The 15,841-nt window shown below is 35.1% G+C and overlaps 1 protein-coding gene across 1 annotated transcript; it reads right to left on the bottom strand.

The window, feature by feature from the left end:
• Positions 1 to 6,296: 6,296 nt before the first annotated feature.
• dhfr (dihydrofolate reductase) lies at positions 6,297 to 15,048 on the bottom strand. Its single transcript, XM_059337603.1, has 6 exons — positions 14,856 to 15,048; positions 13,668 to 13,717; positions 11,669 to 11,774; positions 9,311 to 9,434; positions 7,272 to 7,387; positions 6,297 to 6,410 (listed from the first exon to the last, which is right to left on the bottom strand). Exons 1-6 carry the CDS (start codon positions 15,041 to 15,043, stop codon positions 6,329 to 6,331), a joined length of 666 nt encoding a protein of 221 aa, XP_059193586.1. The 5' UTR covers positions 15,044 to 15,048; the 3' UTR covers positions 6,297 to 6,328.
• Positions 15,049 to 15,841: the final 793 nt, after the last annotated feature.

A 15,841-nucleotide genomic window follows, 5' to 3' on the forward strand; every position in this document is an offset into this window, starting at 1 on the left:
AACAATCAATTCATAACATGGAAGTTACAAATATAGATAATAAAAAGTAAAAAGTACTTTACAACTCTGTGTGTTTGGTCTGTTCTGTGTGCTCTGAAGCCACTGACTACTGTCCTTACTTACTGTCCCACCAACACACATTCACAGACTGGTCCTGTCTAAACAAAACTAATTCCACAATCATTCACCCTTGAAAGCCTTCCCATGGATCAGACTCACTGCTTGCTCCAATTGGTTGAGTCCCATAAAGTTAGAATCAAACATTTTTTACCTCTTTCCATGAAATGATTGTGACAATGTGATTTATTCTTGACAGATAAAGTATATATCTTCTCGAAACTTTACACCAATCTCTTCTCAACATATCACAATGGAAATAAAACCACAATTAACAGAGGATTGTGTCTGAAAACTAAATTATTCCAACTTTATGGGCGACCACACACTGGCCTGGACCCTATAACAGCCCAACCCCACAGATCTGCATGCAATCGTTATCACAGTGTAAGCCGAACACATGAAATGCATAAGATCACATGAAAGTGTAGCAAGGCAGCATAAAATCAGTATTAAAACGTGCAGCAGAGAGTAAGTGCTTCAAATTCATTTGCAGAGTATATTTTGATGAGGTCATCCCCTGCAGGCATAATGCACGGCAGGCCACGTCGTCTGTGGTGTTGATCTGAGCTTGCAAATGGATCATATTGATCAACTCTCCAGTGTTAGAAAATAGTCAAATTGAACACCAAATGTGTGTACAAATGATATCAACTCAAAAATTGCTGCAACAACTTATGAATCATAATCAAGCAAACAAATGAATGGATTACTAAATGATTAGGTAACACTTTATATTAGGGAACACATATTCAACATTAATTAGTTGCTTATTAGCATGCAAATAAGTAACATATTGGCTTTTAATGAGTCATTATTAAGTAGTTATTAATGCCTTATTCTGCATGGCCTTATTATACAACCAGTAAGACATTAACTAAGAGTTTTCCCTCAGTAACCTCAGAATTATTGCTTGATGATTGGATGAGGATTGGTAGATTGCAACGTCAATCACATTTTGCGCCAATGTTAGTTTACCAGTGAGCCACTTTGTAGAGTAATGATTGACATTATAATCTACCAATCCTCATCAATCATCCAAAAGGAGCCACCAGTCAGTCAAAGGTCTGGAGAAGGTGGCTTTTTGCTGTTTCCATGGTTTTTCCATGGAAACTTATAAAGTCCATACAAAGTAAAGCATATTAAGATCATAACTCATATAAAAAACCTTCCTTACTTACTACTAATAATCAATAATTCTGAGGTTATTGAGGGAAAACTCTTAGTTAATGTCTTACTGGTTGTATAATAAGGCCATGCAGAATAAGGCATTAATAACTACTTAATAACTACTCATTAAGAGCCAATATGTTACTTATCTGCATGCTAATAATCAACTAATTCATTGAATATGTGTTCACCAAGTCTTATCCATTATTTTTATTACAGATTTATGACTAACAACTTGGCACATAGTGCTGAGCTGAATCTCAGATTAATCTTCACATTTAAGATGATGTACACCATTCCTATATGACAACTACTGTTGAAAAAGTGTTGACGGGATATTGTACATGCACACAGAGACTGGCTGCATTGCTGACACATGGAGCATGTCGTGGTGTAGAGCAGTAGTTCTCAACCTTTTTGAGTCGCGACCCCCAATTTAACATGCATGTTGTCCACGACCCCCGCTCACTGAACAGAATCTCCACAAACCACAAAATGATCAAAAAAGACACAAAATGATCAAAAAAGACACAAAATGACCAGAAAAGACACAAAATGACCAACAAAGACACAAAATGACCCAAAAAAGAACCAAAATTACCAAAAAAAGGCACAAAATGACAAAAAAAGACACAAAATTACCAAAAAAGACACAAATTGACCACAAAATGATCAAAAAAGACACAAAATGACCAGAAAAGACACAAAATGACCAAAAAAGACACAAAATGACCCAAAAAAGAAACAAAATTACCAAAAAAAGACACAAAATGACTAAAAAAAGACACAAAATTACCAAAAAAAGGAAACAAAATTACCAAAAAAAGGAAACAAAATGACCAAAAAAGACACAAATTGACCGCAAAATGATAAAAAAAAAAAAAAAAAGACACAAAATGACTAAAAAAAGACATTAAGTGACCAAAAAGACTAAAACACTTTAACACAGTGGAGACAGAGCTGACTTCCAAAATGATTTGGCGACCCCCAGAAATCATCTCGCGACCCCAATTGGGGTCCCGACCCCCAGGTTGAGAATAGCTGGTGTAGAATATGTGGCTCTCTTCCCCTGAGAGACATTCACTCCCAATTGTTTACACTCCAACAGGTGTGGACGGCTTTAATAAAGATGAGCACTGAATCTGTCTGTGACCAGCAGATATTAAAATACCTCCTGACCTTGCAAACAGGGATTAAAGTGCAAGTCTGCCCCAGCGGGAGAGGGCTGCACGCAGCATGCTCTGAGAGCCGCTCCACTCAAGCCGAGGCAGAATTTATGGCCCCACAGCCCCGTGCTGAATGTGTTGGTCTCCGCCACGGATTACGGGATACACAAATGGTAATGCGTGGGTGTCAGGAGAGGTGCTAGACACTGATGTTTCAGGTTTCAAGGTTCAGCTGGAATCCTGCAGCCTCCTCAGTGTAAGTGAATGATATCCACCCAGGGGACAAATACAGGAAATACTAAGGGCCCCGAGTCACTGCAGGATCATAAACACCTTTGTGTTTGTCTCTTATTCCCTCTTTGTCTGTCTCTAAGGAGCAATAGCATTACTGTTATTTCTCCCCGGATCCTGACACAAGCCTGGCTCTGTCCATTAATCGAACCAAGACACAAAATGACCAGAAAAGACAAAAAATTACTAAAAAAAGACACAAAATGACCAAAAAAAGAAACAAAATGACCAAAAAAGACACAAATTGACCACAAAATGATCAAAAAAGACACAAAATGATCAAAAAAGACACAAAATGACCAGAAAAGACACAAAATTACCAAAAAAGACACAAAATGACCCAAAAAAGAAACAAAATTACCAAAAAAAGACACAAAATGACTAAAAAAATACACAAAATTACCAAAAAAAGGAAACAAAATTACCAAAAAAAGACACAAATTGACCACAAAATGATCAAAAAAGACACAAAATGATCAAAAAAGACACAAAATGACCAGAAAAGACACAAAATGATCAAAAAAGACACAAAATGACCCAAAAAAGAAACAAAATTACCACAAAATGATCAAAAAAGACACAAAATGACCAGAAAAGACCCAAAATGACCAGAAAAGACACAAAATGACCCCAAAAACGAAACAAAATTACCAACAAAAAGACACAAAATGACTAAAAAAACAACACAAAAATACCAAAAAAAAGGAAACAAAATTACCAAAAAAGACACAAATTGACCACAAAATTAGCAAAGAAGACACAAAATGACCAGAAAAGACACAAAATAATCAAAAAAGAAACAAAATTACCAAAACAGGAAATACTAAGGGCCCCGAGTCACTGCAGAATCATAAACACCTTTGTGTTTGTCTCTTATTCCCTCTTTGTCTGTCTCTAAGGAGCAATAGCATTACTGTTATTTCCTGACACAAGCCTGGCGCATCCAGCATTACGTGTCGATACTTGGCTCCGTCCATTAATCGAACCAGGCACCTTCACTTTATGAGACACAACAAGGCTGGGTGAGCGAGCAAGCAGACTCAGCAAAGAGCCGTCAGATGTGGTTCACTGTTGATTAAGATGCCATCAGTTCATGTTTTCTGTGATGAGGCAGATCCTGAAGGCAGGCTGTGGGAATGTAAGCCGTGCAGCACAGTGATTATCTACCTTATGGTATACCTATGGTCACAGAACATATATATAAAAAATAAATAAAAAAATAAAAAAACTCTTCTTCTTTTCTCTTCTTCTTTTCTTCTTTAACATATAGCACTCCTGTAGCAATGACAGTTAGCTCTTAAAGTTATGTACTTACTTGATTCCTATGGTCTATGTCTAGTACCATCAGGTTGAATGCACTTATTGTAAGTTGCTTTGGACAAAAGCGTCTGCTAAATGACATGTAATGTAATGTAATAACATTTTTAAGTAGCCATTTATTTATTTTTATACTTATTTATTACATCACATGTCCTTGTTCTTGTTTTTGTCCTTGTTTAGCTCGGTATTTTAAAAAACAAAGTTTTTACTCATGTTGTTTTGTGTTATGATTGTCATAACTATGCACCTTATGCAGTGGCACTTTCAATTTCGTTGTATAGTGAACTATATAATGACAATAAAGACTATTTGATTTGATTAGGTTTTGAATGTTTAGGTTTAGGATAGCCCAGGTTGAGGTGTCAGGATTAGAGGCCTGACTGAAGTAAATTTCTATTGAATTAGTACGGTCCCTTCAAGGGTTCAACTTACAGTGGATAGAAAAGTAAGAGAGAAGGGAGGGGAGACTCTCCCTCGTTGGATCAGTCTGTTACTCTACCTCCCTCTACTCCCTGATTTTTCATGAGGGAAAAGGAGAGAGAAGAAAGAAGACGACCTAAAGGTTTGGTCGTTCTTTCTATTTTCAATTGGCAATCAAAAATCAAATAATGAAAACTGGTGACTGGTTATTTTGTTATTTGTTTTTTGTTATAAAACAAAAAAAAACTAGATAAAAATGCTTGTTTTTTCATATTTCAATATTAGGCTCAGAGCAAAAATACCAAATGGAAAAAACGGGCACAAGAACTGAATTTGATTTTCATATTTAATTGGTCGGGTTTACGTGACCCGGAAGTTTGACTCATTGACTCAGTCATTCACTTCTCCGTAGTCAAACCAGCCGCCACTATATAATGTAGTGACCCGTACTGTGATATTTATGGTAAATTCATTGAAACTCCAAGCGAGCTGACATGAAGGATAAACACTTTACTGTCATTCTTTATCACTTTTTTTTCAGTATAAAACTCTTACCTGCAGAGAGGAGATGAAGTATTAACTTTATATAATTATTAATAATAATAATTCATTTTATTTAATAGGAGGCGGTTGATGTTACAGAGATGGAGGTAGGCTGAGCGGGTTATGTGACTGATGTGTGAGGTGTATGAGAGTGTGCTGTCAAGGATGACACCCAGACTCTTTACCTTGGGGGATGGAGAGATGTTGGAATTGTCTATGGATATTGTGAAACTGGGAGATTTGGATAGGGTGGCTTTTGTGCCAATGAGTAGAATTTCTGTTTTGTTACTATTCAGTTTCAGGAAATTGGATGAAAACCAGGACTGTATTTTGAGGAGGCAGTCAGTGAGGAGGGAGGGAGGGAAGGTGGACTCAGGTTCAGTGGAAATGTGGAGCTGGGTGTCATCCGCATAGCAGTAGAAGTTGATGTGATGTTTCCGGAAAATGTAACCAAGGGGGAGTAGGTAGATGATGAATAAGAGGGGTCCCAGGACAGAGCCTTGGGGCACCCCTGTGGTGACTGGGAGTGGTTGTGATGTGAATGATTTGAGTTGGATGAAGTGTGTGCGGCCAGAGAGGTAGGATTTGAACCAGTTGAGGGGGGTGTGCGTGATGCCTATGGAGAGGAGTCTGTCAAGGAGGATGGTGTGTGAGATGGTGTCGAAGGCCGCACATATCAACACACCAAGTGAAATAATCAAATTGCGTTGCACTGAAAATGTATCTGTTGTGTCAACGTGTTTTCAAAATAAAGTGTGACACAACCAGGCCAAATACCAGATAAAAGCCGTGTTTCCTTTAGGGGGAAGTGTCCACTGGGAAAGTCTCAGGCCACGCCCTCTCAAATGTCCGCTCACTCTGTGTGTCTCCATTACAAAAAGGCCCCCAGACGGATTTAGAGACTCTGGAGGTGACGTATGGTTTTCCATCGTCGCGTCAGATTAAACACGGGAGACACAATTGTGGCCGCCGTCGCTAACTGTGCACAAAGCAGCATGGGTAATTAAGCACAGCTTCTCCGCTGATCATAAACATAGTGATTGTGAATTAACAGCATCACTAACTGTGCACAGAGTGTCTGGTGCTTGTTGTAAACAAACATACTGTACTGCTACAGAGCTAACTGTTAGCCTGCAGCTAACCTATGGTAACTGTTGAATGTTTGACTAAACTCTTGACACATATCTCCTTATTGAGGAGCTCAGTACATCCAAATGTATTTGTTAGTTATTCCCCTTTCTTTAAATAACTACACATAAAGATCCAACAGTATATTTACATCATTCTGGTTTTATTTTTCATCATTGTTCAATGCTCTCATAAACTTCAAATCTGTACTGGATCCCATTCTCCTCCTGCAGCTCTTGTGTTACTTCTGGAAACCTGTAGAGAGAAACAAGCCTTAATGAATGCTTGATCTGAAATACATGCAAATGTTAAAGGGCAGTTTTGGTACATTGGCCAGTAAAATTCAGTCGCCAACATCTGCATCTACACTCCAGTGGATTTTTAGAGATATTTGGTTGCGATACAATGATTTTAAAATGGATTTGGAGTTGAAAAACTGATGTTTATAGATCTTTAAAATGTTAAGTTGGGTCTTATTTTTCCCAGATTAGTTTGTTCACACATCAGTTTGGAGACCCACATCCTGCTTCAACTTTGACCTGCTGCAGCACACAGATTACCTGTACAACAAGGGGTTAATAGCAACATTTAGGGTTGTGCCGTATTGTACCGGTATATTTTTTTATGGGTAAAAAAAAAATGCATATCATGATATTGGCTCACATTTAGCTCTCAAAGTGGCAGAGATTGATCACATTGTGCTATAAAACGTACAAACATTTTCTCCCAGGAGAGAATTTTTTTGTTTGTTTTAATACCATCTAGTGGCTAGATGGTTATTTTTATTATTTGCTAATACTCAAGAGTAACTGTTTTGTATTTGGCAACTGTTGAGATTTGCAATTTACACTATATTTAGAACGATTTTTATTTATTCATACAGACTTAAAAAAATACTGAAATATATATATATATATATATATATATATATATATATATATATATATATTGTCATTGTGTTTTCTGATTTGTTGTTGTGTTTTTTTGATTTGTTGTTGTGTTTTCTGATTTGCCATTCAGGGCCACCGTAGAAATGCCAGTCAAAACTACTAAATAAGCGACAAGTTGTGATAAACCTGAATTGCCCACAAAAAAACATGAAGATGTGGCTCTTACTCTGGCAGAAGACGATATTTATCTGGACTGATCTCAGGGAGGAACGTGTCACACTCAAACTGCTTCATGATCCGTGTGACAAACAGCCTCCTGGTCCCCGAGCTCTCCATCATCTCCTGGAGCACACAGCAACAAAACACAGTCACAGGAAGAAGCAGAAGATCCTCAAGTGGTTCACCATGACCAGAAGTGAAGGCTGCAACCAATATTAACCCAATTATAAAATTAAACACTGGATACATTTTTTTAAAGATATTATTTAATAACAAAAACTGAAGATTTAAGACTGAACAATTAAAGAATGTGTTATACATACAGTACAGGCCAAAAGTTTGGACACACCTTCTCATTCAATGCATTTTTCTTTATTTTCATGACTATTTACATTGTAGATTCTCACTGAAGGCATCAAAACTATGAATGAACACATATGGAATTATGTACTTAACAAAAAAGTGTGAAATAACTGAAAACATGTCTTGTATTTTAGATTCCTCAAAGTAACCACAAAATGACCCAAAAAAGAATCAAATTGACCAAAAAATTACATAACATTAAGCAACTCAAATTGACCACAAAAAGACACAAATTGACCAGAGAAGACACAAAATGACCAAAAAAAGACACAAAATGATCAGAAAAAGACACAAAATGACCCAAAAAGGAAACAAAATGACCAAAAAAAGACACAAAATGACCAAAAAGACACAAAATGACCAAAAAATGATCAGAAAAAGACACAAAATTACCAAAAAGACACAAAATGATCAGAAAAAGACACAAAATGACCCAAAAAGGAAACAAAATGACCAAAAAAATTAATCAATTCATCAGAACTATTAAAGTAATGACGGCCACTTGTTTCTCTTTACTTGGCTGATTGGTTCTTGCCATAATATGAATTCTAACAGTTGTCCAATCTGACTTCTGCACAACACAACTGATGGTCCCAACCCCATTAATAAGGGAAAAAATTCCACTAATTAACCCTGACAAGGCACACCTGTGAAGTGAAAACCATTTCAGGTGACTTCCTCATGAAGCTCATTGAGAGAACACCTTGTGGGGTTTGCAGCAAAAAAGCAAAGGGTGGTTACTTTGAGGAATCTAAAATACAAGACATGTTTTCAGTTATTTCACACTTTTTTGTTAAGTACATAATTCCATATGTGTTTATTCATAGTCATGATGCCTTCAGTGAGAATCTACAATGTCTTTTTTGGTCATTTTATTTCTTTTTGGGCCATTTTGTGTCTTTTGTGGTCAATTTGTGTCTTTTTGTGGTCAATTTGAGTTGCTTAATGTTATGTAATTTTTTGGTCACTTTGATTCTTTTTGGGTAATTTTGTGTCTTTTTTGGTCACTTTGTGTCTTTTTTGGTCATTTTATTTATTTTTTAAGTCATTTTGTGTCTTTTCTGGTCAATTTGTGTCTTTCTGATCATTTTGTGTCTTTTTTGGTCATTTTATTTCTTTTTTGGGCCATTTTGTGTCTTTTCTGGTCAATTTGTGTCTTTTTGTGGTCAATTTGAGTTGCTTAATGTTATGTAATTTTGATCACTTTGGTCACTTTGATTATTTTTTGGGTAATTTTGTGTCTATTTTGGTCACTGTCTTTTTCTGATCATTTTGTGGTCATTTTGTGTCTTTTTGTGTCATTTTGTGTCTTTTTTGGTCATTTTGTTTCCTTTTTGGGTCATTTTGTGTCTTTTTTTAAGTGATTTTGTGTCTTTTTTTGGTCAATTTGATTCTTGAGTCATTTTGGGGCTTCTTTGAGGAATCTAAAATACAAGACATGTTTTCAGTTATTTCACACTAGTGAAAGTACATAATTCCATATGTGTTCATTCATAGTTTTGATGCCTTCAGTGAGAATCTACAATGTAAATAGTCATGAAAATAAAGAAAACGCATTGAATGAGAAGGTGTGTGTCCAAACTTTTGGTCTGTACTGTATGTAAAATTCCCTAACTCTGTCAGAACTTTTTAAAGAGACTTTTAAAACGTCCCAGAAGTGTTGTGGCAGAGAGCAGCCAGTACCTTGTAGAGAGAGTGACCCCCTATGACCCAGACCTGGTCCGCTTGGTCAGCCAGCTCCTGGTCCAGCAGCCTGAGAGCCGAGGGGAAGTCTGCTGCCAGGTGGTGAGCTCCTGCAGGAGGCGCCCTGGAGGAGGAGAACAGGCACATATCAGCTCACTGTCACACATGGACAAGACTTGATGGAGAGAAACATTTCACTTTGACACCTCTGGTATGGAAGTAAATCTGTGTCATCGGAGTTTGAAATAAAAAAGACGTTGAATTTCTCGCACTTAATATTTATGCATTGAAATTATGTATCTGAATGTTTTTCAACGTTAAAAATTCAACCTCAAAAAATTAAACCGCAAAAAATTCAACCACAAAAAATTAAATCGCAAAAAATTCAACCTCAAAAAATTAAACCGCAAAAAATTTAACCTCAAAAAATTCAACCTCAAAAAATTCAACTTCAAAAAAATAAACCACAAAAAATTAAACTTAAAATTCAACTGCAACAGATTCATTTTTTTTATTTTTTGAAGAAAAAAAACCCATTCATATACATAATATTCAGTGCTAGAAATTCAACATCATTTTATATTTCAAACTTTTACTTCCATACTCTGGGCCCTCACTGCAAAAAAAAGGTGTTTAGTCTAAAAACCAGATAAAAACAGTAAATCTGAGGGAAATGATCTTGCTGCATGGACAGATAATTTACCTTGACAAGATTTCTTAAATTAATATTATTAAATCTAGAAATAAGAATGTTGAACGCTTAAAATAAGAAATTCACTCTTAAAATAAGTTAAATTAAAGCTGCCAGCAGTGATGAACTGGCCCGAGCAGAGTGACCTGATGATTATTTGGTTCTTACCAAGATAAAAAAACTTTTTTAGATTTAGAAGTGTTAGATAATTTTTCTTGTTTTAAGAGTTAATTTCTTATTTTAAGCGTTCAACATGCTTATTTCTAGATTTTTTAAAAAACAGAAAAAAAGTCATAAAAACTGAAAAAATATTTCAGAAAAACAGGAAAAATAAGTCAGAAAAGCAGAAAAAATAGTCAGAAAAACAGAAACAAATTACTTTAAAAAAACAGAAAGAAGAGTCAGAAAAACACGGAAAAAATAGTCAGAAAAATAGAAAAAAAAATAGTCAGAAAAGCAGAAAAATAGTGAGAAAAACAGGGGAAAATACTCTGAAAAAAATAGTCAGAAAAACAGAAACAAATTACTTTAAAAAACAGAAAAAACAGTCAGAAAAATAGAAAAAAATAGCCCGAAAAACAGAAAAAATTGTCAGAAAAACAGAGGGAAAAATATCCTTAAAATAATAAATTAACCAATAAATTAACCTCTTAAAACCAGACAAATTAAAGCTGCCAGCAGTGATGAACTGGCCCGAGCAGAGTGACCTGATGATTATTTGTTTCTTACCAAGATAAAAAAAAAAAAACTTTAGATTTAGAAGTGTTATAGTTTATCTTGTTTTTTTGTTTTTTAATGTTTTTTAACTGGCCAGCCAAATGGGTTATAGGTAGTTAAGTGATATGACACTTATTTCTACATGTATTGATGATGCTATTTTCTAATAGTAATGCAGAAACAGAGTGCAGTAACTATAATGTTGTCATCTTCCTTCAGCTTTTATATTTTGTTTTCAGTGAATAAACATTTTCAAATTGATTTTGTTATAAGTGTATTTAAGTGTTTAACAACTCTTTTCAAAGATTTATGTATGTTAGACTTAATATTATGAAGAAATATTATATTTCAGTCTTAATATAATTGTATCTCACTTTTTTACTTCATCACTGTCTAGATAGTAATTTCCATTTCAAATAAACTTATAATTTCTATTATTTTTATGTTTAAATTAGTATATATATCCAAAGCAGACTGTGTTAAGTGCAATTACTGCTTGGTTTTGAGTTGGATTTTGTGGTTTTTATTTAATTATTTCTCTGAAATCAAGCAAAATTGAGATCTAAAACTTTGTCACAAGATAAAACAGACATCAAGGAGTTCATATTTAGTTATAACTCAATTTTGACCAAAAATGTAGTTACTGCAGTTAGGCTTTGTAGGGCAGAATAGATATCTACAATGCTATTTAAAAACAACCCAACTAAATCCTCCTCTACTAAGAATATTCTGCAAATATTAGACCAACACTAATTACAAGCAGAAACTTTGAAAAAAGTGTAGCAATCGATGGTAACAATACAATTTGAAAAACACCCGTGCAACAATTCAGTGAAGTAGAAAGCCCTTTATGCAATAAAACATCCCATCTAGTGAAACTAAAGCTGTGCAGCAGCATGAAGTGTGTGTGTGTGTGTGTGTGTGTGTGTGTGTGTGTGTGTGACACATACTTGAGCTCCCTGCTGAGGACGATGTTGATCCTGTTGTTCAGAGGTCGGTTCTTCTCCGGGATGGAGAACCAGGTTTTGCGGCCCATGATCACCACATTCTGCTTCCCTAAAGGACAGCAAGGCTGGAATTAGTTACTGAATGATGAGCAGTTTACTCTCCTTCACTCCTGGTGAAGCTACAGATTGGTCTCATCGAAAGTCAGCTCTGTCTCCACTGTGTTTTAGTCTTTTCGGTCATTTGATGTAATTTTTGGTCATTTTGTTTCTTTTTGGGTCACTTTGTGTCTTTTTCTGATCATTTTGTGGTCAATTTGTGTCTTTTTTGGTCATTTTGTGTCTTTTTTTTGGTCATTTTGTGTCTTATTTTGAGTCATTTTGTGTCTTATTTTGGTCATTTTGAGTCTTTTTTGGTCATTTTGTGTCTTTTTTGGTCATTTTGTGTCTTTTTTTGGTCATTTTGTGTCTTATTTTGAGTCATTTTGTGTCTTTTTTGGTCATTTTGTGTCTTTTTTTGGTCATTTTGTGTCTTTTTTGGTCATTTTGTGTCTTTTTTTGGTCATTTTGTGTCTTTTTTTAAGTCATTTTGTGTCTTCTTGTGGTCAATTTGAGTTGCTTAATGTTATGTAATTTTGTGGTCAATTTGTATCTTTTTTGGTCATTTTGTCTTTTTTTTGGTCATTTTGTGTCTTATTTTGAGTCATTTTGTGTCTTATTTTGGTCATTTTGAGTCTTTTTTGGTCATTTTGTGTCTTTTTTGGTCATTTTGTGTCTTTTTTTGGTCATTTTGTGTCTTATTTTGAGTCATTTTGTGTCTTTTTTTGGTCATTTTGTGTCTTTTTTGGTCATTTTGTGTCTTTTTTTGGTCATTTTGTGTCTTTTTTGGTCATTTTGTGTCTTTTTTTGGTCATTTTGTGTCTTTTTTTAAGTCATTTTGTGTCTTCTTGTGGTCAATTTGAGTTGCTTAATGTTATGTAATTTTGTGGTCAATTTGTATCTTTTTTGGTCATTTTGTCTTTTTTTTGGTCATTTTGTGTCTTATTTTGAGTCATTTTGTGTCTTATTTTGGTCATTTTGAGTCTTTTTTGGTCATTTTGTGTCTTTTTTGGTCATTTTGTGTCTTTTTTTGGTCATTTTGTGTCTTATTTTGAGTCATTTTGTGTCTTTTTTTGGTCATTTTGTGTCTTTTTTGGTCATTTTGTGTCTTTTTTTGGTCATTTTGTGTCTTTTTTGGTCATTTTGTGTCTTTTTTTGGTCATTTTGTGTCTTTTTTTAAGTCATTTTGTGTCTTCTTGTGGTCAATTTGAGTTGCTTAATGTTATGTAATTTTGTGGTCAATTTGTATCTTTTTTGGTCATTTTGTCTTTTTTTTTAAAAATCATTTTGTGGTCAATTTGTGTCTTTTTTGGTCATTTTGTCTTTTTTTTATCATTTTGTGGTCAATTTGTGTCTTTTTATGGTCATTTTGTGTCTTTTTTTGGTCATTTTGTTTCCTTTTTGGGTCATTTTGTGTCTTTTTTTAAGGCATTTTGTGTCTTTTTTGGTCATTTTATTTCTTTTTTGGGCCATTTTGTGTCTTTTCTGGTCAATTTGTGTCTTTTTGTGGTCAATTTGAGGACTGTATTATCATACATGATGCATTATAGCTTTTTGCATGTTGGTGGGCTCCATGTTGTGCAGAATCTGCCCTTTTTATTTTTTCACCCCTGCCCTTCTAACAGTCTGAGTCCACCACTGCATGGCTTCCTGAACTTTGACCTTGATGCTCATAAAGGGCCAGGCTGCAGTGAGCCAACAGAGCTAAAGTCTAACAGTACGAGACTCATGTGACTGACAGCTGATGCAGCTGTGACCCTCAGAAACTAACGTCTCTTCACCTGACGCTTCAGAGGAAATAACGTCTCATGTGACTTCAAACTTGACCTCTTAGTCTGTTCTTTTCTTTTCGTTTTTATGTAGGAAAACCATATTAAATCAGATTATTAATACCTCAGTGATTTACCTTTCTCAGATGGCATCGATGTCATCCGTCTGAAGTGCTTGAATTCATTACTGTCAAAGAAAATATAAGGGAAGGTGGATTATTGATAAGGTTTATTTGTTTATTTATAAGGATCCCCATTAGCTGACACCAAGACAACAGCTAGTCTTCCTGGGGTCCAGACAATCATTTTTAATAGAGTACCACAGGCATTACAAACTCAAGTCATTATAAAAATATATTAAAATGAAAAAAGAAAAGAAAAAGAAAGCATCATACAGTCTTGTATCACATAGCCCAACCACACTCAAATAAAATGATGATATAATTAAGGTGTTGACATCAAATACATTCTTAATTTTTTTTTAAAGCCATCTTTTCATTACCAGTTTCTCTATATTTCTGTTTGGGCTAAATTCATGTTGTTGTTTTTTTGTTTTTGTTTGTTTGTCTGTTTTCGCCGTGTGGCTTTGTACTGGTGCATCGTTGTTTTCATTTTTGTTGTTGTGGTTATCCTTTATATTATTCTTGGTATGTTATTTGTGTGTACATTATGTCTAATTTGTAAATATGTTTTTGTTTGAGTCTTTGTTTTGTTTTTAAAAAAAAAAATTTTTATTGTCAATTTTCAGAGTGACAAATAACATACATACACAAATAATAAAGATAATAATAAAAGGCAAATAAATAAAAATTAGACACAAACTATGACATATCAAAACAAAGTATACAATATAATGTCAGAGTCGAATGTCCACTTAAGTGTATCAAATGTCACAATAGGTACATTTCAAGAACACACGATAATAATAATAATAATAATAATAAATAAAATAGAAATATAGGTGAATAAATAAATGAGACAAAAAAAATAATAAAAAAAAAATTGATTTGAGTCTTTGTTGTCTAGAATTGTGTTTTAGTGTTTTGTTTTCATATTGTGGCTCCTAATAAGTAATCCACTGTTCTTTTCTTTGTTTATTCGTTTATAAAAAAATAAAAAAAACAACAACAAAAAAACATCTTTTCCCATAATTTCACCAACCTCACCTGTGAGACTGTTCCCCTCGCCTGTTATAAGAATGAATTTTGAGCAGTAAATTATATTATTATAAAAATATCTAGTAGTCTGGGTCTCCATTGGTCCCTGCTGTCTCTGAAGCTCCGGAGCCTTCTTTAAGGTTTTATTTCATCATTAACAGGACTTACTTGAGTCTGACCGGATGCCAGGGCAGGTCCCCGTTCCTCCCGATCCCCAGGTCCGGACACACCGCCACGATACAGTTCAGAATGCGGGACATTGTGCGGAGACTAGACCTGGACCTGGAGCTGGACCTTAGACCTGGACTGGACTGTGTTAGTACCGCAGCTTCCCGCCGCCAGAGCTTAGAAAGCATAACCGGAAATGACGCTTTCTTCTTCTTCTTCTTCTTCCGGTTTCACAGCAGCTGGGAGTCGCAGTTACACGACTGCCATCTAGAGGCCGTGAGGTGAAGTCGCTTTTTGTTTGAAGAACTATTTTTGGTAACTTCAGCGGATATCTAAAATGAGTAATAAATAAAATAATATTTTGAGGGAAAAAAAATGGTAAATTTACTAGATTAAAGTGGCAAATTTACAAGGAAAAAAGCTGCAGATTTAAGAGATTTAAAGTGGCAAATCTGCACGAAAAAAGTTGCAGATTTACAAGAAAAAAGTGGGAAAAAAGCAACTTTTTTTCACGTAGATTCACCACTTTAATCTCATAAACTTTTTGTGTTTTACACATTCTGGCAGTATTCTGCCACTTTGCACTGCCACTGACTCAGCACCACCTGCTACATACTCCACACTACAAAAAAGCCAACTTGTATTTTTTGGCCTAAAACAGTGATTTAAGTTGGTAAAACTTGGAAATATAAATTATTGACATTTAGGGCAATATCTGCTAACTCATATTTCTTTGTTGTGAAATGTGGTCATCAGCAAAAGCTAGCGGCTGACTGATGCTAGCGGCTAACTGATGCTAGTGGCTAACTGATGCTAGCGGCTGACTGATGCTATCGGCTAACTGATGCTAGCGGTTAAATGATGCTAGCGGCGCTGCTTGTTACAGCTACAAGAGTAGCCATTAGCGTATCAATGCTAACTCTAAATTGTGGTCACAACATTAGCTGACATTTCATAGCGGCGTTACAATCGTGCCAATTCAGCAC

The sequence above is a fragment of the Centropristis striata genome, chromosome 7 (genome assembly GCF_030273125.1).
Source record: "Centropristis striata isolate RG_2023a ecotype Rhode Island chromosome 7, C.striata_1.0, whole genome shotgun sequence".
Taxonomy (NCBI): domain Eukaryota; kingdom Metazoa; phylum Chordata; class Actinopteri; order Perciformes; family Serranidae; genus Centropristis; species Centropristis striata.